Source organism: Apis mellifera, linkage group LG1 (genome assembly GCF_003254395.2).
Source record: "Apis mellifera strain DH4 linkage group LG1, Amel_HAv3.1, whole genome shotgun sequence".
Classification (NCBI taxonomy): domain Eukaryota; kingdom Metazoa; phylum Arthropoda; class Insecta; order Hymenoptera; family Apidae; genus Apis; species Apis mellifera.
In genome coordinates this window covers 6,243,313-6,267,986 of record NC_037638.1, presented here as the reverse complement: position 1 = coordinate 6,267,986, position 24,674 = coordinate 6,243,313, and the positions used below count along the sequence as shown (strand labels likewise).

Here is a 24,674-nt window from a genome sequence, read left to right as displayed (position 1 = left end):
ATGGAATATAAATATCATTTCGTATTTAAATAATAAATAAAATTTAAAATTCATGAAGATCAATTTAATTCTTACATTCTTGTTTATTTTTCAATTTTGTAGATTAAATTACGGAATGGTTTAAAATTGGAATAATACTGATTCGGTAAAATTACTTTACAATGAATTGAAAATATAATGTTAATTTTTTTTTTTGAACTTTTGTAATTGTAATTCAATTCGATAATATTACGAATATTCCTTTCCTTTTTCTCGTTAAAATTAATTATCTCCAAATTTGATTAATCAGTCAAATTAATCGCGATCGTAAAATAATTTCCAACTTTTTTTTTTAATTAAACGAGAAACCGCTCTGTGTAATAAACTTTATACCCGAATTTCCTACCTGCATCTAAGTCTCGGAAACAAGACAATATTTACCAAAAAACATGCTCTCAACCGTGGCTACATCAACGCACCATTCTTCTCTCTCTGGTGAAACACCCCGTACATCTCGAGCCCTCTCGTTCCTCCTTTTCACCGTGCGGCATCTCTTTTCAGGCGTAAATTTTCTCCCCTTTTTAACAACGACCCCTCCTCCGCCTCCTCCTCCGTACCCCGTCTGCACTCGAGCTGTGCAACTTTTAATCCTGAAGACCCTTTCTTCCACTCCGACTGCCGCCAGTCCGGATACGTAACGCGGATCTGAATAACGACTCATCGAGTCGTGCAATCGACGATTACCGAAAATTGCTGCCCATTCAACGGTTCGTCTCTCTCTCGACTAATGAATTACACGATCGACCCGTGCAATTATTCTCCTCTTTTTCTCTCTTTTTGTATTCATTGCCTCTTCGTTCCTTTGTTTCGAGATCGACAGCGCGTTAAAAAAAAAAAAAGAAAAAAAAAGGGTATCTCGATGAGTGAAAGTGATAGTCGATACGAGCGAACCAAGAGACTTTGGCAGAAGTCGACCTTTCCGCAGCAAAACTCGCTTTTGCAAGGATTGTGCAAGCAGCGGGATAATATTTTTCTCTTTGTTTCGCGATCTCGTTAAATAATCGTGGCCTTCTGGTCTTCGTATCGAGATCGTTCCATTTCCTTGCAAACCGATGTTCATATTATCTTTTGTTATCTCTCTCTCGTATTTTTCTTTTCCCTTTTTTTATACTTTGATAGACACGATTTGGAAAAGAAAATTTACTTTTGTATTTTTTAATATTATTTAAATTTCACGTAATTTAGAAAAATTTAGAAAAATATGAAATAAATATATTTATCTATATTTATTTATATTATTTTTTATTATTTATTTAATATTATTTTATTTATATTTATTTATACTTTTTCTTCTCGCTCTCGTACTGCCATCTATCGTCTAATAATAGATTCTACTTTTATCCCGCATAAATTTAAATCGAATAATTCTTTATCACTTTTTTTTAAAAATATTTTGTTGAATTATGCACGTATGAAATTTGAGATGAAAATTTTATTGAATGGATAAATGGATATAATATAATATAAAATTGTTCTAAATTTCATATTTCTGATCAATTTTAACGAAAATTAATGAACGTCTTCGGTCGCAAGATTATGATTAAGATATTTTCGACAAAATATCTCTATATTTACTTGCCCACCGCGGAATGCGTTTTAACGTTGGACAAACTGTATTTAACCGGTCGAGCGAGCACGTTTAACAATTCACACCAAACAAATAATTCCATGGTGCGAGACGTTGAAAAATTCATCCGACAAGCGTTGAAAGTTTGCAACGCGTTAAATATGCGATCGATCTCCAGCGGTGATTGTTCCGTTCGATAAATCCGGCTTTGGAATTCGATTCGAAATGATTAAAACTTTATGTAAAAACTTAAGTAAAAAAAGAAAGATCGAAGAAAGGATGAAATTTAGAAATTTTGAACGCAATGAAAAATATTATAAGAATATATTTCAATACAGAATGACTGACGATGATATTAAAATGTATCAATAGGGGATAAATATTTATTATTAAAATGAAGTTACTTCGATAATAATAATAATCATTGAACGATTGACAAGTTTAAGAACAAGAACTCGGTCTTTAGAACTGACGCAAAAAAAAATTTTCAAACAACTGCCCGAGCAAAGTTATAGTCAGCTATGATTCATCGCGGGCAAACATTCAACAAGAATGATTAATCGTTCAACTAAATGCAGATGGTTACAATATTCTTCTTACCGGTTTCATAATATTAACCAACATCCTTGCTGGCTATTATCGATATTAGTCGTGCATCGAAATATATATATATATATACACATATTACAAATAGAATCTAATTAATCTATTTAAAAAAAGAAACTACTTCCATATAATTCGTTTAAAAAAGTAGGAAAATTATAAAAAGAATACTTTTATACTTCAAATTTTGCGAATAATTTGAGAAACATATAAATAAAACATATAATAATTTAAGAAAATTGCGACAACTCGATCCTCTAATCGCTACGAGCGTAACGCCATCTACAACGCCTAGGGATCCCTATATAGGGATCCCTAGCGCGTCATTAAGCGAATCCGGTTATGGATTTTCGATTTCTTTCCATTCGATTCCACGGATCATACACACAGTGTGCGCACTTTTTCCAAGAATATCGAGCGTAACGCCATCTACAACGCCTAGGGATCCCTATATAGGGATCCCTAGCGCGTCATTAAGCGAATCCGGTTATGGATTTTCGATTTCTTTCCATTCGATCACGGATCATATACACAGTGTGCGCACTTTTCCCAAAAATATCGAGCGTAACGCCATCTACAACGCCTAGGGATCCCTATATTGGGATCCCTAGCGCGTCATTAAGCGAATCCGGTTATGGATTTTCGATTTCTTTCCATTCGATTCCACGGATCATGCACACAGTGTGCGCACTTTTTCCAAGAATATCGAGTTCCTTTAAATACCGCTTCATCTCGAATTCCACGCGATAATGTCATCAATCTTCTCCCATCCCGCTCGCTTTCTCACCGACCCCTCTCTTCTTCCCCTCTCCCCTCTTTTTTTTTTCCTTTCCTTCTCGAAACTCGTTTTCTAACGGTATGCAGATATATTCATGAAATTGGTACGGGAACGTGAGCAGAAGCGCGTGGAACTGGCAACACAAATTGCAGATGTTCGTCTTGAAGACTATAAAATCAATTTTCCGTTACGTGGAGGAGGAGGAGAAAAGAAGGTATGGAGAAGAAAGGAGGGAGAGAGAGAGAGAGAGAGAGGGAAAGAGGAAAAGGAAGGCGAAAAAGGATCCGCAGTTTCCTGCGATGCCGCAGTAATCACGACCAGCTAATTAGGGCGGTAATTTCTGCTAATTGCTTTCATTAGTACAGCCTCAAACTACAGTCTTCTTTATCGCCGATATAATTTTATAATTATATCGATTTCACGGCATGTTTTATAATTGTGACTTACGGTGTCAATTGGCCAATTTCAGTTTGACAGTTTGAAACACACGAAAACGTTGTTATTATTATTATTATTATTATTATTGTTACGTGTTCTGTAAAAATTTCTCGAGGGATTTATATTTTTCTTCAGCCTGTGATTTTCATTTTCAATTTTATTTCGCTATGTGCTCCGTTATCTTGATAAAAGAAAAATATTTTCTTTTTTTCGAATTACAGATACAGAAGAATCAATTTCCCTTGATTCGATAAAATTTGATTTGAAATTTTTGTAAAACTTAACTAAATCGATTCTTAATCAAATTGATAAAAGTAACGGATTTGGAAGCACAATTGGAAAAATGAGAGAACGAATTTTTCGGTTGGACAGATTAATTTATTAATTGTGGAGGATATTGAGATGATGATGATAATTTCTACGAGTTTGATAATTCCAACGGAAGCGATAAAGTGGCGATAACAAATCTTGAGAAAATTTCAAAGGCAGGATAATTAAAATTTTATTTTACGGTTGAATTGCAATCATTTATTTGCTCGTTGTAAAATTAATTGATTCAATTGAGTTATTCAATTAAGTAAGTAACTCATTTAACGGCAATTAAAATAACGGATACAAAAAAAAAAAATAAATTATTACGAACATCCGTAACTTAATTGCATTACTCGAGATCGATCTATTAATATAATAATAATAATAATAATTTTAGAATTTGTCAATCAGTTTGTATTAATTAAAAAGTAAAAAAATTTATTAAAAAGTATGGAAGAGAATGGAACGTATCACGTATCACGTGCTGAAATATAATATCATTTCAAACTTTTGCGAGAATGCAACGTATCGAAGTAATTCTGACGCTTAAGGATAAGAGTAACTGCAAAACCATTACATTTATGTTGAAAAGTAACTTGGAAAACTTTAACAATATTTCATGACGAGGAAAAGTAACTTCGGAACTCCTATATTATTTCACGCTCAAGAATAGCTTCAACACTTAACGCGGAAATGACTTCGAAACTCCTGCGTTATTCCAGGATAGAGGTTCTCAGTTTTCGTCGATTAATTTATTTAAGCTTCGATAAATTGCCAGAGATGTTGGAATCTGTAAATATTCGCTTCCTTTCGAATCTAGGTCGTGGTACGAGTTTACGTTACGGTGCTAACTTTAATGGAAAAATAATATTTCACGATTAAATCTCATTATTAGAAATCTTTTTAACATAAAGATATATATACATATATATATATCTATACGTGCGTACATGTACGATTTTACCGGCTGTCGATAACCGCGCAAAGTAAAAATTTTTACGTAAACGCAGAGACTAAAGAGATAAAAAGTAGCTTAAAAAGAGATTTACTTCGTGTATAATATTTTATGTCCTTTTTTATAATCAAGTGACCAAAACATTTTTGAGATACACGTTTACATTTTAACAACTGAACGAATCATCGTTCCAAATTCACGTAGCATAAAATATATATATATAAAAAAATCCCTAGCCTATTTATCATTAAGATATCGCCTATTACATTTAAAAATATATTGATAATAATTGAACAAAACGTTTCCAAATTCACGTACTATAAAATATATATATATATATATAAAATCCCTAGCCTATTCATCATTAAGGGATACGATATCGTCTATTTACATTTAAAAATATATCGACAACAACTGAACAAAATGTTCCAAATTCACGTACCATAAAATATACATACATAAAAAAAAATCCCTAGCCTATTCATCATATCTATTACACCTTAAGGGATACGATATCGCCTATTTACATTTAAAAATATATTGACAACAACTGAACAAAACGTTCCAAATTCACGTACCATAAAATATATATATAAAAAAAAAATCCCTAGCCTATTCATTATTAAGGGATACGATATCGCCTATTACATTTACATTTAAAAATATATTGACAACAACTAAACAAAACGTTCCAAATTCACGCACCATAAAATATATATATATAAAAAAAAATCCCTAGCCTATTCATTATATATCTATTACATCTTAAGAGACACGATATCGCCTATTTACATTTAAAAATATATCGACAACAATTGAACAAAACGTTCCAAATTCACGCACCATAAAATATATATACATAAAAAAAAATCCCTAGCCTATTCATTATATATCTATTATATCTTAAGGGACACGATATCGCCTATTACATTCACATTTAAAAATATATTGACAACAACTGAACAAAACGTTTCACATAGCATAAAATATATATACAATATATATAAAAAAAATCCCTAGCCTATTCATTATATATCTATTACACCTTAAGAGACACGATATCGCCTATTTACATTTAAAAATATATTGACAACAACTGAATAGAACGTTCCAAATTCACGCACCATAAAATATATATATATATATATATATATATATATATATATAAAAAATCCCTAGCCTATTCATCATATCTATTACACTTTAAGGAATACAATATTTACATTTAAAAATATATTGATAACAACTGAACAAAACTTTCCAAATTCACGTAGCATAAAATATATATATATATAAAAAAATCCCTAGCCTATTCATCATTAAGGAATACGATATCGCCTATTACATTCACATTTAAAAATATATATTGTTTCTTGAACTCGTTTCAAATCCGTTTCAAAACTCCAAATCTCCTTCCTTTTTCGTTATGAACCGGGGAAAATAACAAGATTTCCGAGTTAACCCGAAACGATCACTCGGTTATCACAGTTTTTCAACCCCTGAGCGTGTAATTCCCCTTTCCCTTCCCCTCTTCCCTCCCCTTCCCTTCCTCGTTATCGCGCATAGCCCGCCACACGATTCTTCGCTCGGGACGAGCGGCGATAAAAGCGAAATTCGAGGCGAAACACTCGTGGAAAATTGGGAATAGGAAGAGTAGGAAGAGGAGGGGGGAGGGGGGCGGAGAGGGAAATCGTAGATCACCGCGGGAAAACGACAATCGGTTATATACACCGGCAAGTGGCCGATTGCGCATCGGGTATTACGGAAGTTACGTTTGACAAACCGCATGTAAGCGGAACAGGGACACGGAGGGGAGGGGGGGGGGAGGACTCGCCGCGATTCCGTGTGTAATTTTATGTTTGCGCTTGTTGAACCGTGATCGCGTTTCTGCGGCGGCCTAAGCGGCACGCGTGCGGTTATACCCGATCACGGCCACTATCACTCTATTTGCCCGTTTCTCTGTTCTACCCCGCCATACCGGAATCGTATCCCTCCTCCCCTCCCCCTCCCGTATCATAATGCCCTATCTCCCCGATTATCGCGCCATTTCCACTCGGAATTCGATTTCGAGCTCCGTTTCGCCGATATTAATTAGGAGTTGAGCCGACGATCGAACAACGGGCGAGAGGAAATTTTGAACGGGTAAATATTTATCTCGCGGGATAGAAATTATTTCTATCTTCTTAAATTGAACTTAAATTGAACTTAAATTCATTTGAATTTAAATTGAACTTGAATTCATTTGAACTTAAATTCATTTGAACTTAAATTCATTTGAACTTAAATTCATTTGAACTTAAATTTATTTGAACTTAAATTCATTTGAACTTAAATTCATTTGAATTTAAATTCATTTGAACTTAAATTCATTTGAACTTAAATTCATTTGAACTTAAATTCATTTGAATTTAAATTGAACTTAAATTCATTTGAACTTAAATTCATTTGAACTTAAATTCATTTGAACTTACATTCATTTGAACTTAAATTCATTTGAACTTACATTCATTTGAACTTAAATTCATTTGAATTTAAATTGAACTTAAATTCATTTGAACTTAAATTTATTTGAACTTAAATTCATTTGAACTTAAATTCATTTGAACTTAAATTCATTTGAACTTAAATTCATTTAATTAAATTCATTTGAATTTAAATTCTTTTTTTTTTGAATTTTTATTTAAATTTATTTTATTTGAATTTAACTTATTTTAGTTTAATTCATTTTAATTTAATTTATTTGAATTTTTATTTAAATTTTAAGATTAATTTATTTAAAATCTAATTTTTTTTTATTTACTTTGGGATTTTTATTTTTTTTTATTTATAATTTAAAAGAAAAAGATAAAAAGTTAATATTATGCTTATTATTCATACTTGTTATTATATAGTTATTATTATTAGTATAAAAAATTAAGTTAAATTTTAAAAATTAATAATTTATTATTAAAATTTTGAAGAGTAATCTAAATGTATCCAAGGAGGAGGATTAAATTTTCTTCTGAAAAGTTTTGATTTTTTTTTTTTTTCTCCTTTGTTTCCAGTTGGGTTGGAGGAAAATTTGACAGGGGGCGCATCGAACGTAATGGCGACGATACGCGATTTAAGCCGATTTTCACGTCACGTGGTCAACGGGATTGTTCACAATGCCCCGATTATCGCGCCATTTCCACTCGGAATTCGATTTCGAGCTCCGTTTCGCCGATATTAATTAGAAGTTGAGCCGAATGGAGAGCCTTTTTTTTATCCCTCGATCGAATAAAATATGATATTTCGCGAATGAATCTGGCGAATAAACTTTTCTGAGGAATAATTTTTCTTTTTTCTTTTTCCCTCCCTTTCATTTATATTGAATTTCGAAATGCAAATCTGGGAAACTAATTTCTTCCGATTTTTCTTTTATTCTTGTAGAGAATCGTGGATGGAATGAATAGTTTGTTTTTATTAAAAATTTAATTTTAAATTTTTGTAATTTTTGAGCATAATTGGATTTTAATTATTATTGTTAATAAATTATATTAGTTTTAAAATTGTATTAATTGATTATGTGTAAAATATAAAAATAAAAATTATAATTAATAGAGGATTCTGAAACAACAAATGAAAGTTTCATTCAGAAATTAATTTAAGTAAAGATAAATATAAATATGCCAGCTACATAAACTTGATTTATAAATTAATTAATTCCAATAGAAATTTTACTGCATTGTTGAAAATATGAAAAAGAGTGATCCAGCTGTGACCATGCATTAATAATTGATGCAAAGTGAAGTTTGATATCTAATTCTGTTATGTCAATGAATCTTTCAATGAAAAAACAAACAAAATCTTCGAAATGGATGATTAATAATTGAATATAATAACGATTATAAGAAAATATTTTATCTTTTACTTTGTAACGTCTGGTACCAGCCATCCAAAAAGTTAGGTCTGAGCAGCGTGTTCCAGTTCCAGTTGGAGCCTTCGTCGCTGTCCTCGAAGCTCAAACTCGGGAAATCGAAAGTTGCAGCCATCATTTGATCTCTTTCAATGGACGGTAGGACGAGAACAGTGTCCACATTCTTCCTTTCCTCCTTGCTATCCTCATCGTGTGCACCTTTGTGGACAAAAATAATAAATTAGAAAATTAGAATTTTCATTTCGACGATTTGCGTTAAAGAAATCTATATATATATATATATATCTTCTATATCTTGTTTGTTTATAAAACGTGGTGAAAGGTTGGATCGTTATAATAGAAAGTTTTAATGCGAAAAATGTGTATTCACCGTGTGCAATGTTTATAAAGTTAAATTGACAGTGATGTAAGCAACTTTGCATACGAGAATAAAAAAAAAAAAAAAAAAAGAAAAAAAGAAAAGGAAATGTGGATTAGAAAGGAAATTTTCACGTCTTAATATCTCTAATAAATAAAACTAAATTTAATTTAATCTAACTTAAATTGATCTCTGATTTGTTCTCTCTTTCTCTTTTTTTTCTCTATAAAAAATCTCATTATGATAAAAAGATATTCATTCACGGGAATGAATCTTAAGGTTTAACCTTCGAATCCCGGAGAATGGCCCTCTCCAGGAAAGAATTTGCTTGATCCAGCTTATATTATTCCTCCTCCTCGAAATCTCTGTTTAACCTATTTTTGTAGGGATAATATCTATATAAATCAATTTGGTATTTTTAAGCACATCATATATGTGAAAATAATTTGAAGGAATTAAAAATATCCGACAGCTTACAAGATGTACAAATATTTCAAGAATTATCCAAAAGAAGGAAGAAATCTGGGAACTCTTTATAATCTCATTTTAAAGAATAGAATAAATCCATCTCATGATTTTAATCCTCTCATTTGTCTAAGAAAAAAAAAAAAAAAAAAGAAATCGAAATAAAAGAGTTATTTAAATATTTTTACATAGATAGAACGAGTTATATTCAAAATATAAATCGATTTGAATTGAAATTGTAAGAAAGAATTTTTAAAAATTTTTTTCCCTTAAAGACACTAGTAAATATCTCACTATTTAGTTTCAAACATAAAATTTGTTAAAAAAAAAAAATAATGATTTGTTATATTATAATTTAATAAATAAAATAAAAAAATAATAAACGAACCAGTTACAGGTTCTAAACTTTCAAACGTTGAACAGTTATGTATTACGTGAAAGGGGCTTAAAAATGAAAAGCATCGGAATGCAACCATATAATTATTCTTACTCCCGGCGTTCTGACCCACGATCCTTTCAAACGCCTCGCGGCACTTAGTGCTTTATAAGGAATTTGCCCAAGTGATTTATCGTCGAGCCCTTTTAGTGCCACACTACTGAATTTGCTACCGACCTCCACTGTCAGACAGGAAATGCAGGATTCTGTACTTCTGTGCAGGTAGGTTGACACGATGGACAGACTCGATCGGTAATCGATAAGTGGAACACGTCGGTAAGGATACAAAAAAAAGGAAAGGAATAGAAGGAAAGAAAGAAAGAAAAGGAAAGAGAGAGAGAGAGAGAGAAAAGTATTGACCATTTGCAGCGATGTCTCATTTGCAACGTGTCAAAGCATTGCGTGTAACTAAAGTCTCGAGAGCTATCGTTTCGGAATGATCGATCGTATCTTTTTTCCAGCAGCCCCACCTCTCGTTTGTATATCAAACGGTCCACCACCACACGTTGTGCTTCTTTCTCAAAGAATCTCAACTTTTCTTTTCTCTCTTTTTTTTCTTCATAAAACAGCCTTTATACGAAACGAAATATAAAGTAGCGATATTTTTCGGTACGAGGCGAAAGTGAGGTTAGGATCGATCGTGATAGTTGAAAGTAACGCGAACACGTTCAAGTTACGACATATATTTTTAAAAATATAATTTTGTTTTCCTTGTATCACAAATATTTAAAATTAATTTAATTTTAATTTAATAGATGAATGAAAATGGAGATACACGCCAAGTCGACAGTGCGCAAGATTTTGAAAGACAGGATGCTTGTTAGAAATAGAGGTAACCTGAGAGGCATTAAGGATGTTTTTAAGATCATCTTTGTTTTGAATATACGGGATATTGTATATCTTATATACCTCGCGGTGCTTTCGAAATAAGCAATTACGCGAAATTATTCGAGATTTTAGACACACAGATAACACAATTTTGAGGTTATTATATAAAATTGCTTTTAACAAATTTATACATATATATAAACTAAAATAATTGTTTTCTATAAACTCACTAACATCAAAATTAAACTTTTTTAATTTTTTAAAATGTATAAATTAAGAAATATTTAGTCGAGTTATAAATTTTCGATAACACTTCGCATCAACACTTGACACACACAAACACAATTTCCGTACAGATGGCGCTCTTGTTATATTATATCATCGTTTGCAAAGAAACGAAATGAAAGCACTGTTGTTAATCTTTCTAAAATCAGTTGGGATCAATCTTTTCCTCGAAAAGAATCAAGTTATCATTTGTGACAGCACGAAACACACACATATATATATATATATATATATATATATATATATATATATGAGAAACGATTGGAAAATAGAGTGAGACGTGTATCAACGAGGAATATTTCTCCACGGGAGATTTTCCTCGAACGCTTTTGGCGATTATCCAATTGACTCCGTCGTCAATTCATATTGACGCACGTAGAAACGTAGGAGTCAATTTAAGTCAATCTAATTCCTACCAACGGTGCCCTATTGCGCAGGAAGACGACACGCGATCTATCATAGCTCGAGGAAATCCGCGGCCATGGGTTTCGATGACGAAAAATCGTTGAGATTGCCGCCACGGAGTGAAATGTTTTGACAGACGACGAGATACTACTCTCTTATTGAATTCCTCCTCCCCTCGAGGAGGTTCTATGCTACAGAAGAGATGAATTTGCCGTTAAACTGTATATTACTATTTCTTCTCATCATGGAAACACGGTTATATTTATATTTGATTTTCGGCTCAATAATATCTCGATGATTTTTCGTTTATTTATGATAAAAAATTTGAAAAAAAAATTAAATTATAATTCATGGATATTTTTGGATAATTTTTTGTAATTTTTTCACACGGCTCACGGACGTATAATTAATGGATTTATAACGTATATATATATATTATTTTATGGTTCTACGGGATTCACAAGTTAATAATAAAGACACAATGAGAATGATAAATGGTTTCATGGAGCAAAATTGGTAATTATATTTTCCAATTCTTATTCGATAATCAGTTTTAATAAAATTTAATTATGAATCAAAGATTGAAAGATTGATTTTTGGAATAATTCTTTCTCTAATTTAAATTTTATTAATTACTTTAATATTATAAATATAATATTAATCATATATACAGTTCATTCTCTAATTCTATCCTAAATAGTAGCAAATATAACAAATATTTTTGGCTATATTTTATCGAAATAAATATTATAACCTTTCACGAGGTCCATCAGTTGTGCACCTATATAATTCATTATAACAGCGCTATAAATTTCTTCTAGGAAAAAAACTTTTGGTTATTTCTCCATCGAGTTTCCAACATCAATTACTGTTTTTTTCACTGATTCTCATAAACCAGAAAAACTGTGTTCAAAAGTAACTTTTTATTAGCGAAAATATTCCCTTCTCATTAATTCAGAAAGTATCGAAGAATCAGCAAACTCTATATCCCTAGACGTTACAATTAATTTCTAAGAGTACATTGTTCACAGTGGACGCGCTAGAGCGACCAAAGTTCGACAAGTCTCCCCCAAACTTCAACCCCTTAAGCAGTTTATCGTCGGCCATTTACACGGTGAAACGCTTAACCGGTAAATCTGCTCTATCCTGAATATGGTAAACTATCTATATACAGGGTGTTCCCCAAAAATTCCCACGAACATTTTGCTTTGCAAAAAACTTTCGTTACTTTCGCCTTTGTTAACGAGTTATTAACAAAAAAAAAAAAAAAAATTATTAACCACCCAATCACAGAGCGGATAATCTAATTTACCTACAACGACGTAGTAGCGTTGGCTACGAGCTGTCAACGAGCACGAACAAGTTCAAGCGACATATCTCGAACAATATAACCTGTCGAATAATAACATTAAATTGTTTATATTTTTTTATCGATAAAAAATTATATCGCGAACAATGAATAAATAAACAAACGTAATATTCAACCCAACTATTTTCGCTTCGAACTTGTTCACGTTCGATCGTAGCCAATGCTACTGTCGCGGCTCGACTAGGCTACGCGCTTTCTGATTGGCTAGCGGTTTTCTGTTGATAATTCGTTAACGAAACCTCGACGAAAGTTGCTGCAAAGGAAAACATTGCTTGAAATTATCCCAGGAATCCACGGTTCACCAATATTTTCCAATATTTTTTAGACACTGTGTGCACACGTATCTAGGGGACCCTAGATTCTTCGACACTTTTACCAAGTCGCGCGTCACTTTTTTCCCCATCGGTTGTACACGGGGCCTCCATGCTTCCCTTGAGAAATTTGAACCTGATCGATTTATCGGACGCGGTTCTCACCTCCTTTTCCACCGCTCCTCCCCTCCCCTCCCTTCCCTCCACTCTCTTTCTCAAGTGGCATTAGGCAGGTTTAATGCGATGCCTGCAAAAAGGGAAACAGAGTGTAGAGGCACGGCGAGTAGTAGGTGCCGAGTGCCATTGACTGCGGAATAAAATAGACGGTGGCATTTCCAGCGCGGCTCAGTCTTGGCAAAATTCCATTTCTTTTCCACGAGGTCCGCGCTCTGAGCAAGAACTGATATTTCCTTTTCCTCCGCTCCCTTTCTTTCCTTTCCTTTTCTTTTCCTTCTCTTTGCGTTTTTCCTTTTGCTTTTCGTTTTCTTTTTCTTGTTTCTCTTTTTTTTGGAGTTTTAGTAACGAAATGATATACTTACGTATAATATTATCAAAAACTACTTTTTTTTTCTGAAAAAAATGATTTAATAACTTTTTCTAAAATACAAAGATTTTTCATTTTTTTTATTCTTCTGCTCTAATAATGCGAAGAGAAAAAGTCAAATAAGTCGAACACCAATCAGTTTGGTAAAAAAAAATTAAACATTTTTTCAGGAGATAAAATCAATCAGTTTCCCTTCCAAATATAGAATACTTGGCTGATCGCCATTGCTCGAATTAAAATTTTACTAACAATAAATTACATTGGATTCAATAAAAATTTTTCGTAATTTTTATAAAAAAAAAAAAAAAGAGAAAAAGAATTGGAAATTTTCGAACGAAATTTTATCACGTTGTCCCAAATTTAATATATCACGGAATATAATCGAGAAAATCGATTCGATATTTCGAAACCGATCGTTTGTTCCTGGACACCGAGTAATTATAGTAATTGTGGGCAAAGGATCGTGGCTTGCCGTATATATACAACAGATAGGAGGATACGGTAACGTTCTCGATGACAGTAGCCTAGGCTAACATTAGGATGAACCTCTTAGTGTATACCAGACTGCATAGCCTATAACCATTGACACAACCACTTGAATTAATAGCCGGCAATTAAGCGGATGATAATGTTTCCCCTCCAATGCGCACGACCCTACACAAACACACTGTGTACCGGTCCAGCGCCGATAAAAAGCCAATCTCGAGACATTTACTTTCGCGGATCTTCGTATGGTTTATGGTTTATGGCTTGTCTCGAGAAAATCTCAAAAAAAAAAAAAAAATAAAAATTGATCTAGAACGTGTAAAAGTAGAGAAATATATAGTGTAAACGATAAAGAAATATTATAGAGAATAGATAACACGATATATCTAAATACATTTTTATATTATTTATTAAATTTAGAATAAATAAAATTATTATATAAATGGAAGAAATATAATACGAAAATTTTAAATTTTTACAAATTTTATATCACATCTTATAGATATTTTTTATAAAAAAAAAGAAAAATAATTAATGTCTAATTAAAAAAAAAAGAATATTTCTATATCGTGTATATATATATATATATATATATATATATATATCTTTATTTAATACAATAAGATATATTTTAACCTTTTAGAGTTATATGAATCGGCCTATACAAAGCATGCATGTAGGAAACGTACGCGCCCCCCGATATTCCCATTGAATTTATACCGCAGTGTATCAAGTCGTCGCAATTGCCAACTGCAGGAAATCGTAGAGTGCAACGAACGATGCGGAGGAGGCTTTATGGAAATCGATGCGAATATATAATGATCACAAGTGGACCCTGCGTTATTTTAAGTACCTTATGCTCTCTCTGTCTGTCACGGGGCTTATATCACGGGCTTTGTCACAAGCCAAGGCGACGATATTTTCAAGACGACATAATGTTTTACGATGGTCAAACAGCTCGCTATTTACCGACAGATTTCTTCGCGTCGATGTATTTGTTATCGGTACGTTTGATTTTTAATCGGTGTAATTCCATTCGATCAATTCACGCCTCGCTTGGATAAATGGGTTGTTTTAACGTTTGTTTGATTATTTATGCAGCTCGGGGGAGGGAAGGGGGGGATTGTATTAAGTATGAATAAAGTTTGCACGTGTTTATGCCGTGTTTTGAGAGTTAAATACACCGAGAGGTGATAATCAAATCAATGAAATATTTACAATGTTGAATGAAATTTTAGAGAGGCTTGTTGCTCAGAGGTTATATTATCGCGAGAAATTTCGTTGTCGAGTGAATTTAATTTTTATTATACGCTCTTTGATCATTTTTATCGTATTCATGTAATATTCATAATATAACTCTAAAAAGTTAAAATATCGAAAATATTTTATATATTGATTCATCCAAAACAGAGATAAAAAGAAAAATCAATTTTTGAATCAATTTTTCAAATTCCTTAAAAGATTTTTCAGATTTTTTTTAATTTAAATAAAATAAAGAAATAAAATTTAATGTAAGATCTAAAAAAAAACCTCGAAAAAAGATCGAGGGAATGCGGCTATCTAGAAACACAAGATTTCAATTATCTCATTGACTTTCAACTCGGAAAAGGAAACTTAACTCGGAAGCGAGTTAATCTGAATGAAACTCAACATTTAAAGTGCGATGTGCTGTTGCGGTATCCCCGAAAGGAGTATTTAGACATCTCTCAGTGTCTATACAATGTCACAGAATCCGTCGTTTCTTAACCTATGAGCCTATGAACGTAAAACAATCTCTATTATTAATTTAAAAAGTAATTTCTTGCTAAAAATTGTCAAAATTTCAAATAATATCGAATCAATTATAAATTTTCAGTCTTTAAAACTTATAAAATATAACTTTTATCTATTTTCAACTAAAGAGAAAACGTAACCGCGAAACGATATTCGAGAAAAAAAGTGAGGTTAGGTAAGAGCGAACTAAAGAACGGTAAAGAAGAAAAATTGGCGGGAAGTTTGAACTAGTAGAAGAAAATTATATTAAATAAAATTATATTAATAGAAGAATATTATATTAATATTACGTTAATTAATAGTCGAATAAATTGAGACTAAATTAAGCGTCGATATTGATCGAAATAAACGATATCGATTTCGTAAGACAAATGTTTCAAACAATTACGCAACGATACGTATTATATTTACTTTTGATAAAAATTATGCTGATTAATGATAATTTATGACACGTACTATCGTATGAATACGCAATGAAGTAGTATTTAAGATCGAAGATGACAAGATAAGTTTCTCGACACCGCAAGTGGAAGAAACAAGTTTTCCGTAATCGTGTGTGATTCATAGCACACATGACCTACGCGTGTAAATCTCGTCCAATGACATTTACCATCCACCTAGAACCTTGCCTTCGTTTCCTGACCATATTGCATACCGTTCGTACCGCAAACAATTTTTTTCCAAACACGTGGCTACTTATACGTAATATCACATATGAATAGGCAATTCTTCTAGTTTCACTACGTTTGGAATAATTCGATTGATTTAATTATATTTAATTATCAGAATTATCGAATGTTTATTTATTTCAATGCAATTATATTTTTGATCAAATTTGGAAATTTCTTTTAGAGATTTGAAATGAAAAAATAAATGGACAATCGTTTATAATAGAATAAAGATGTTTGGAAATAAATTGTGAATGTTTAATTGAGAAATAAAATAATTTTTTTCAAGGAAAGTTTTATGAATGGAATTTTCCATTTCGTAAAAAAAATGTTCGTTTCTCGAAGTGATAAATGTTGTGTTGACGGAAAAAGGAAAATTATTTACATATTTTAAATTAAAAGATACGAATATTGAATTTTATCGTGAATTTAAATAATAATCATAACAATTTTAGTTAAGCGATCCAATTTTTCAATATTTATAAGAATCTTTTAAAATTTAATAAATTCTACGTTTATACCTTAGATACTAATAAACTTTGCTCTCAAAAGTGGAAACGTTATTACGCAATTTCACTAGCTACGAGACAGATTTAATTTTCCCGTCTTTGAAAATAAGTCTTTCCACGATATTTGAATTACAGATACAAATTTACCTAACTGATATTGCTATTTATATACAAAATGATTTTACCAAAATATACCAAAACCAAAAATTAATTATTTTTTTCAACATAATAAATCCAAAAAAAAATTCTACAATAATTATCAAACTTATTGTACGCAAAATAAATAATTTTGAATCCTCGAGTTAAGACGAAAAATTTTATCAAACAACCGAATATTCGAATTGAATATTCAAATTCTCAAAAAACATCGTTCACAGCACTGTTAAACTTCCTAATTCCTTTATTTTCAATCTACCTTACAAATTAAATTCCAAGCGAAAAGAAAATAAACGTGAACGAGACAAAAATAGCGTACAGAAAGACTATTGTATAACAGGTAATCGAAAAAAGATTACATTCCCTAGGAAGCTCGCGTCAGAGTGAATCCCGTGGGAAAAAATATGAAATCTGGCCGAGGTAAGTGGTTGGAACCGTTTTCATCGTAATGTTGCATCCGTTTTACCGGCAAGCTCTACTTTCTAACCAACCTGGTCGAAAGATACGGGTTGACAAACAGAAAAGGAGGAAAATAGGTGAGGTGGGAGAAAGAGAGACGGTAAAAAGGTAAAGGTTGAGGTTAAAAAGGAAAGAAAGAAAAAAAAAAAGAAAACAATGCATCCTCGGTTATTATGAAACTTGAAATCGAAATAACGTGCGCGAGTACACGTACCACGAGTACGTGCTTGATGCCAAAGACGTAATAACTCGGAAGTACTCGCGTGTAACGTAACGTTTAGGCGCGAGTGCGCGACCCTTTATGCTCGAGGGCTCGTTAATTACGTGAAAAGACGCGACCGTACGCGCACGCGAAGTTGCGCAGCGTTTATGCGTACAGAGGAGGGGGAAAACGGTGGCAGTGGTGGGAGAAGGTTGCTCGCTGAGGATAACGTTTCTATGAACGTTAGGAGAATTAAAAGTTATGTTATGAAATTCTAGAATTCAATAGAGTATCTTAGATTTCTTTCAAAAATATCCTAAAGATATTTTTCTTACAAGCATTATACGGTATACGTTCGATACATATATTTCAGATTTCAATAAGAATCTTTAAATATAAAGATTTTTAATAATTTACCAGGTTTATTATTTTTCTTCTCACAAATATTTTATCATATCCGAACGAAAACGTATTTTCCACTCATATATTTTTCTAATCTTTTGATCTTTTAATCTCTATGAATATCTATATATATATGTATTCGTCCTACGTGCACACATCACGTGTATGTGCTAGTTCTTGCGTTTCCTCACGGGTTGGCAATGGTAACGAGCGTAACAAGTCCGAGAGATGTCTCTTCACGGTCAATCGTATATCCTTTCAAGCGAGTCAAGACGTATGCACTTCCTACATCGCGTTAATAAGAACGTACACGTACAAATGAAAATGAATTTCATTATGTTAATATCTCTGCATCACTCGTGTCGTGTTGACAAAATGCAATATGTATGAAGCTCTTATATACGTGTGGACACGATTTATAAGCATCTGGGACAAGCATCGTACGAAAATAACATGCCATTCTGAGATTTCCATTATTATTGTGACAATTGTTTCTTCGATTTATATCTGCTTTCTTCTTCTGATTATTTAAATTTCTTGTTACATCTCTAATGTTACATGTTAGAAATTATACGAAAAAATCGATATTTCTCGAACTGTTGAACGTTTATTATACGACGTTTAGACGACGTGGGGTATGATATCGAACCAGATATGATCTCGGTAAGCGCGCAATGCGTAAGAAACGATGATTCGCAACGAAGTCGTTCAATGTGCACGCTTCCGCCAAGCCACGGCTGTCGATAATTGGAAGTCGTTCCACTTCTTTGCCTTTGCCAACTCTCATCTTGGAATGCGACCGGTTACAGTGTGCATGCCGACACGTTCCATCGAGGTCTGCACGGCCAACCGTGTCGTAACACAGCAGGAAACGGTACAATGAACTTCTTCATGCTCGAATAGAGATACATAGGTAGAAGTGTGCTTTTGAGATTGCTGACATTGTCATTAAGAGGAACAAGGATAAGATGAGTGGATTATATTAAGAATGCAGATAAATCGATAGGAAAATATACGAATTTTGTTGGAAGAGGTTTTTTTAAAAAAAAAAAAAAAATTTATTTGAGAAATCCGATCTTTCAAATTTATCGATATATATTCAAAATTTAATTGTCGTAATTATAAATTTTTTCGAAATTTTTTTTTTTACAAATAGAAAATAAGACAAGGAAAAATATCAAAGGAAATCGATTCGATTCAAGAATCCCAATCCGAAAGCGTCTAGATATTACACCCAAAGGAAGCAAGAGGATGGAAAGGGAAAAGGAATAATACAAAAAAGCTAACTGGATCGGGCTCGAGAAATCTCAAATTGAGAAATTCACGAATATCGCTTTATTTATAAAATTGTTAAAATTTGAAAACTTTGAAAAAACTAATCAAAAAACAAATGGAAAAAAAATAAAAGAAACAAAAAAATTGCTTATACAATAAAATAAAAAAGAATCGAAGAAAAATATCGATATTCGTGATCTATTGAATTGTTTAAATTTAAATTCATGTATAGATTAAATCATTCTTTTTTTTCCATTTCTTGTACAAAAAAAAAAAAATAAATAAAAGAAACAAAGGAAAAAATTTTAAAGAATAGAAAAAATAAATTAATTCAATTCAGTTCATCAATTCGATAATCGGCAAATATTAATATTAGCTAGTCGCGCAATAAAGTGACTCCGTTGTATCGTATTCCATTTCGATTGGAACGCACGTGAATTGAATTTTAAAAATTCACTGTGAACCTGATACGCGATTACGCGCCTCTGTAAGCTAAAACGATCCGCACTACTTGCTGAACGATCAACGCATCGATTTAATCTGACGCTTGATCCCCATTTAATCGATGCATTCGTTCGTAATTTTCCATCTACGAGAATATCTGATTAAGAAAACATTAAGCGTAATAGACAATAGCTTGTTAGTCTCTAATTCGCTTTCATTATACGTCTCTCATGATATAATGATGCCTCGATGACAAGTTAAGAAAAGAAAAAAGACGTTCATCCATAAATTCATTGCGAATAACTAGAATCTAAGCTTCGGGATGGATCGGTAGAATTCGGCTAGAATCGGAAAAAGTTAGATAGAAGCTAACGATATCTCGATTTAAGTAGACCAACTTCAGATCGCTTCTCGGCTAAACTCGAACGCGATAGGATTGCGAATCCAAGATCCAGTTATTAAAAGTTTACAGTCGTCTAATTTTTATTAAACCAAATCCGAAATCAAACTATCTTCCGAAGATTTCGAATTTATCAGAATATATCTATTCCAATTTTTCCCAATATATATCCCGTGCAAATATACGTGCACTTTTCTATTCTACACAATGTTCGTGATGAGAGAATTTTAAATGACTCAACGATGAATTCCTTCACGTTTTATCATCGTTAAATAGTTTCTGTAGGCTACATATTTAACAGACAGGCGGTATAAAGAATGCTCGTTTCTGCAATTGAACTTCGAGCGAGTATACCGTGGCGCTATAACATACAGTTTAGGAGAGTAGAATTTGAAGAATATATATACGTTAATGAGCAAAAAATGAGGGAGCCACGTTTAATGGCGTTTGGAAACTACTTAGTTCTTATCGAAGGAGGACGGTTAGGAATGGTAGAACGGCGATTTTCTGGTTTCAAACGATAACGTGTGTTCGACCGTTGAAACGTATAATTTACGTTTACTTTTTACATTAAAATAAATTACAGATAGCTTTATTATTATTTTTAAATTTTTAAACGATTTTCGTTTTTATGAGAAATTTATTGTAAAACAATTAATTACTTGATGAGTTATATATCCAATAATTTATAAATTTTTAATAAAAAATTGACAACTTATTTTAATAATTAAAAATATTATTAAATCATTACATTATTTATCATCATTCATCGAGAATAAAAGTTATGAATGTTAAAAGTTCTGTGACTTTTAGATTAATTTTCTACATAACGGGTTTCTACAGAAGTCAGAAAATGAGAAGGAGGAAATAAAGTCAAGAGGATAGAACAAATTACGTCGTTTCAACTAAAATATCTCGGCGACGAGAATGACTCAACGTCAATCAAAACGCTTCTTCATTCGCGTCTTCGAGTATTATTAACTACACGACAGACGGAATTATTAATTGTATATCGTTATCGGTCTAAACAAGATTCACGTAAAACTCGATCGTCTAGTTGTTTTTCGTTCGAGTGTTATCCACTCGTCAAGGAATAAAATTTCTTGCAATTCTCGAATAATGATATATCATTTTAAATTGGTTCAAGTCTCCTCTCGTATTCACGAAGGAACACTTCCGCGTGCGTAGAATCACGTCTATGTTATTCAAACCATGATGGAGGATAAGTGGAAATATGGGATATAATTAGAATTTCAAATATAAAATCTTTAAATAAATATTTAAAGTTATAAAATTTATTAACATTCACATAGTAATTTTTATTTCGATTAAATATCCAAAATTTAAATTTTTAAAGAACAAGTAAATTTTTTCTCAATCGTTTTCGATCAAATTTCGTATGTCTGCGTGAAAAAAATGCATACGTTATGTTTGATTGAAATCGATATTATCGAGGCAACGATAACTCGATACCGTGCGAGGTATAGTCGAGGGAAGAAATAACGGACGGAAAAGAGGTAGATAATAGAAGGAACTTATGATTGGCTCCAAATGAATTTCCAACTAACCAATTTAATTCCGATTTCCGTGCGCGATATGCACTCGACTATTCATAATTACTCGATAGTTAGCGGCCACAGGGATCGAAGTTTATGGCTTCGCAACTCGCCGGTAATCGGATTGTCTGTCGACTGACCGACCGAACGCTTCCATAATTCTTTGTACGTAGCGTAAAATCGAAATGGAGGTTGCGCTTCGCGCATCGAGCAACGTTGGCACGTTCCTCGCCGGCTAAAATTCTTCAGGATTCTTCTTAGCAATTTTTAATCCCCGTGTTATTTATATCCAATATTGCGCTTATAAGTATACTTAATAATTATTTACGAAGAAACAGATTATCGATAACTTTGAGACACTTTTGCCAAGGATCTTAAAATAATTTTGATTGTAAATTATATTTTTAAAGATTATTTAATTATTTAGAAAAATAAACTTTTTCGTATAATTTCTTTTTAACGAAATTCATTATATTTCACGTCAATGAAAAAAACAACTTCGACAAAAATTAGCATATATTTATTATCAATTCTTTCGTCTCGTCATTTTCTACCAAGCATTTCGTAACAATGGATAAAAATTATCGGTCGGTACGTTCCCAGTCGGTAAGGTTCCTTTCAAAACTGTGTTTAACCAATCGTTTTCGCGAAGATGTTATTCTGGCGCGAATCGAAGCGTTAATATGAGAAGTTTCGCAAAATTACATTACGCCGAAAAGTTTTCACGCCTTATTAAGATTTTGTTAAGAGAACGTTTTTAAAAGATATTTTCGTCCCCTTTTTTATTCATTCCTTCCGTGAAACACGTAATATTCCCGTAATTTTCGCGAATGCTTAATGCTGTGTTATAACGTTGTTTACGATATATTTCGAAAACAATATCACGATGTTTTAGAAGTTTCGAGTATACAATGTTGGAAAATATTGCATTTATGAATGTTTATGACTGAATAAAATTGATTGTAAAATGACGAAAGCATCTTTATATTTATTATATTTATTTGTTTATTAAAATAAATATTATTTTTTTTTTAGGAATTTAAAAAAAATTGGAAAATATTTCTCGTTTTTTTATTTATTTATTTTTATCTTATATTTGTTAAATTCAAAGTGCACAGTAATTTTAGTAATTTATTCGAATAATAAATATCGAAATATTGAAAAATAATGTTTCAAAGTTAAAAAGAATACTTTTCTATCATAAATAACTTAAAAAGTTTTAAAATGAGAAAATAAAGTTATATACATATAATATACCAATAATGAATAATAGAAATGCTTTTAAATGCTTTTTTGTATTTACAATACGATATAACTTTATTACTTAACGTGTGTAATAAAGTACGACTATAATTACAATATAAATAGTATATTGTAATGAAATAATACACGCAGATAATAATTGTTGAATAATCCTAATTAACGATTTTTTAATACGAAATGTACCATTCTTTCCACTTTTTATTGTTCAAGCCGATAATAAATCGATTCACACGATTATATTTTTATTTTCCAAACAATAATGAGAAAGCATTTCTTTCTCCTTTCTATAATAAAAATATTCGTTTAATTGCGGGGAATATCGTAGTCTGTAAAATTTCCTCGTGCGTGAATAAATGAAAATTACTTTTGGAATAATACTAGGTTGTTTTGAAGAATGCGAGTAATTATTAGGAACATCGTATTATTAGAACTGATAAAAATCGGCTCGACTCGGTAAAAGTCGGGTGAACTCGGCTCGAGGATCCGAGAGACCTAGCCTTCTTATTATAGCCTTCGTCCGATCATATCCAATTATTGCCGAGTCGATCCGAAGTCACTTAAGATACTGAATCATTCGGAATCCAAATTTTTTCGATTTCATAACCTCAACAACTCTTATACCGCTATGTATTATGTATGTATCGAGCATAACCGTTAAGCAATCTCGAATGACTTTCAATTATATTACGATTACTTTAAAACGATTTAAACTTATCAGAAGATGATTAAGAAAATATATTATTAAAAAAAAGTTCACTCTCGCGTCACGTGCTATTTTTAAAATTAAACAAATCCGATATAACGTATTTTTCATCGATTATTATTCTCTCGAAATATAATCGAACGATTCCCTATTACTTTGCCTTTTTGCAATAATAAAAAATTCCGAACCAACTTCTAATTACACTAAAAATTTCGCACACGTCAGCCGACAAAGTTGATAATATAATTTTAACGTAATTATCAACAGGCAAATGAAGGGATGGCTTTTCGTTGATCGCAAAGTTCATAGATTAAAATTTAATTTTTCGCTGTTTAAAAATTTATACTTTTCCCTGCGCATAATACGCGCAACCGGGATATTGAATTATTATTATTATTATTATTCGCGTTTCCCATCTCATCCAACCACGGAAAACGCTAATTTACTTCTTATTTTCATAAATCAACCGTACTCCTTTCAAAGATCCATTACTATCATGTTTCTCGTGCATTTTTCGAGTAATAATAATTTGCATATGTATATTTCAAAACAATGTTGCAACCGATATCGCGTTTTTACGTAATGCAACATTGTATTAATCGTAAATGCCGTTTCGTCGCCCCGAAACCGAATTGCAATATTTTAATGAACATAGTTAAACCATTAAAATCCATATTATTTGCAATATCGTGTACTTAAAATTCTGCAACTTCACAATATTTCATTATATATAGCAAAAATAATAAATAATTTTAATAAAAATAATTCTCTCTGAATTCGGTATAAT

General features: G+C 31.8%; 1 protein-coding gene and 2 long non-coding RNA genes across 4 annotated transcripts in view; 1 reads left to right on the top strand and 2 right to left on the bottom strand.

Moving 5' to 3' along the window:
- Window positions 1–24,674, bottom strand: part of LOC503505 (venom protein 2) — a 41,364-nt gene that overhangs the window by 7,820 nt on the left and 8,870 nt on the right. For both annotated transcript variants that reach the window (XM_006563203.3, NM_001012429.1), the window contains 1 exon segment: window positions 8,585–8,788. In XM_006563203.3, the coding sequence (XP_006563266.1) occupies window positions 8,585–8,788 (204 nt within the window).
- On the top strand, window positions 5,828–8,502 carry LOC102656044. The gene is made up of 2 exons (XR_409641.3): window positions 5,828–6,834; window positions 7,737–8,502. It is a non-coding gene; the product is annotated as an uncharacterized LOC102656044 (long non-coding RNA).
- Window positions 9,162–10,752, bottom strand: LOC107964344. Its single transcript, XR_003306476.1, has 2 exons — window positions 9,904–10,752; window positions 9,162–9,322 (listed from the first exon to the last, which is right to left on the bottom strand). It is a non-coding gene; the product is annotated as an uncharacterized LOC107964344 (long non-coding RNA).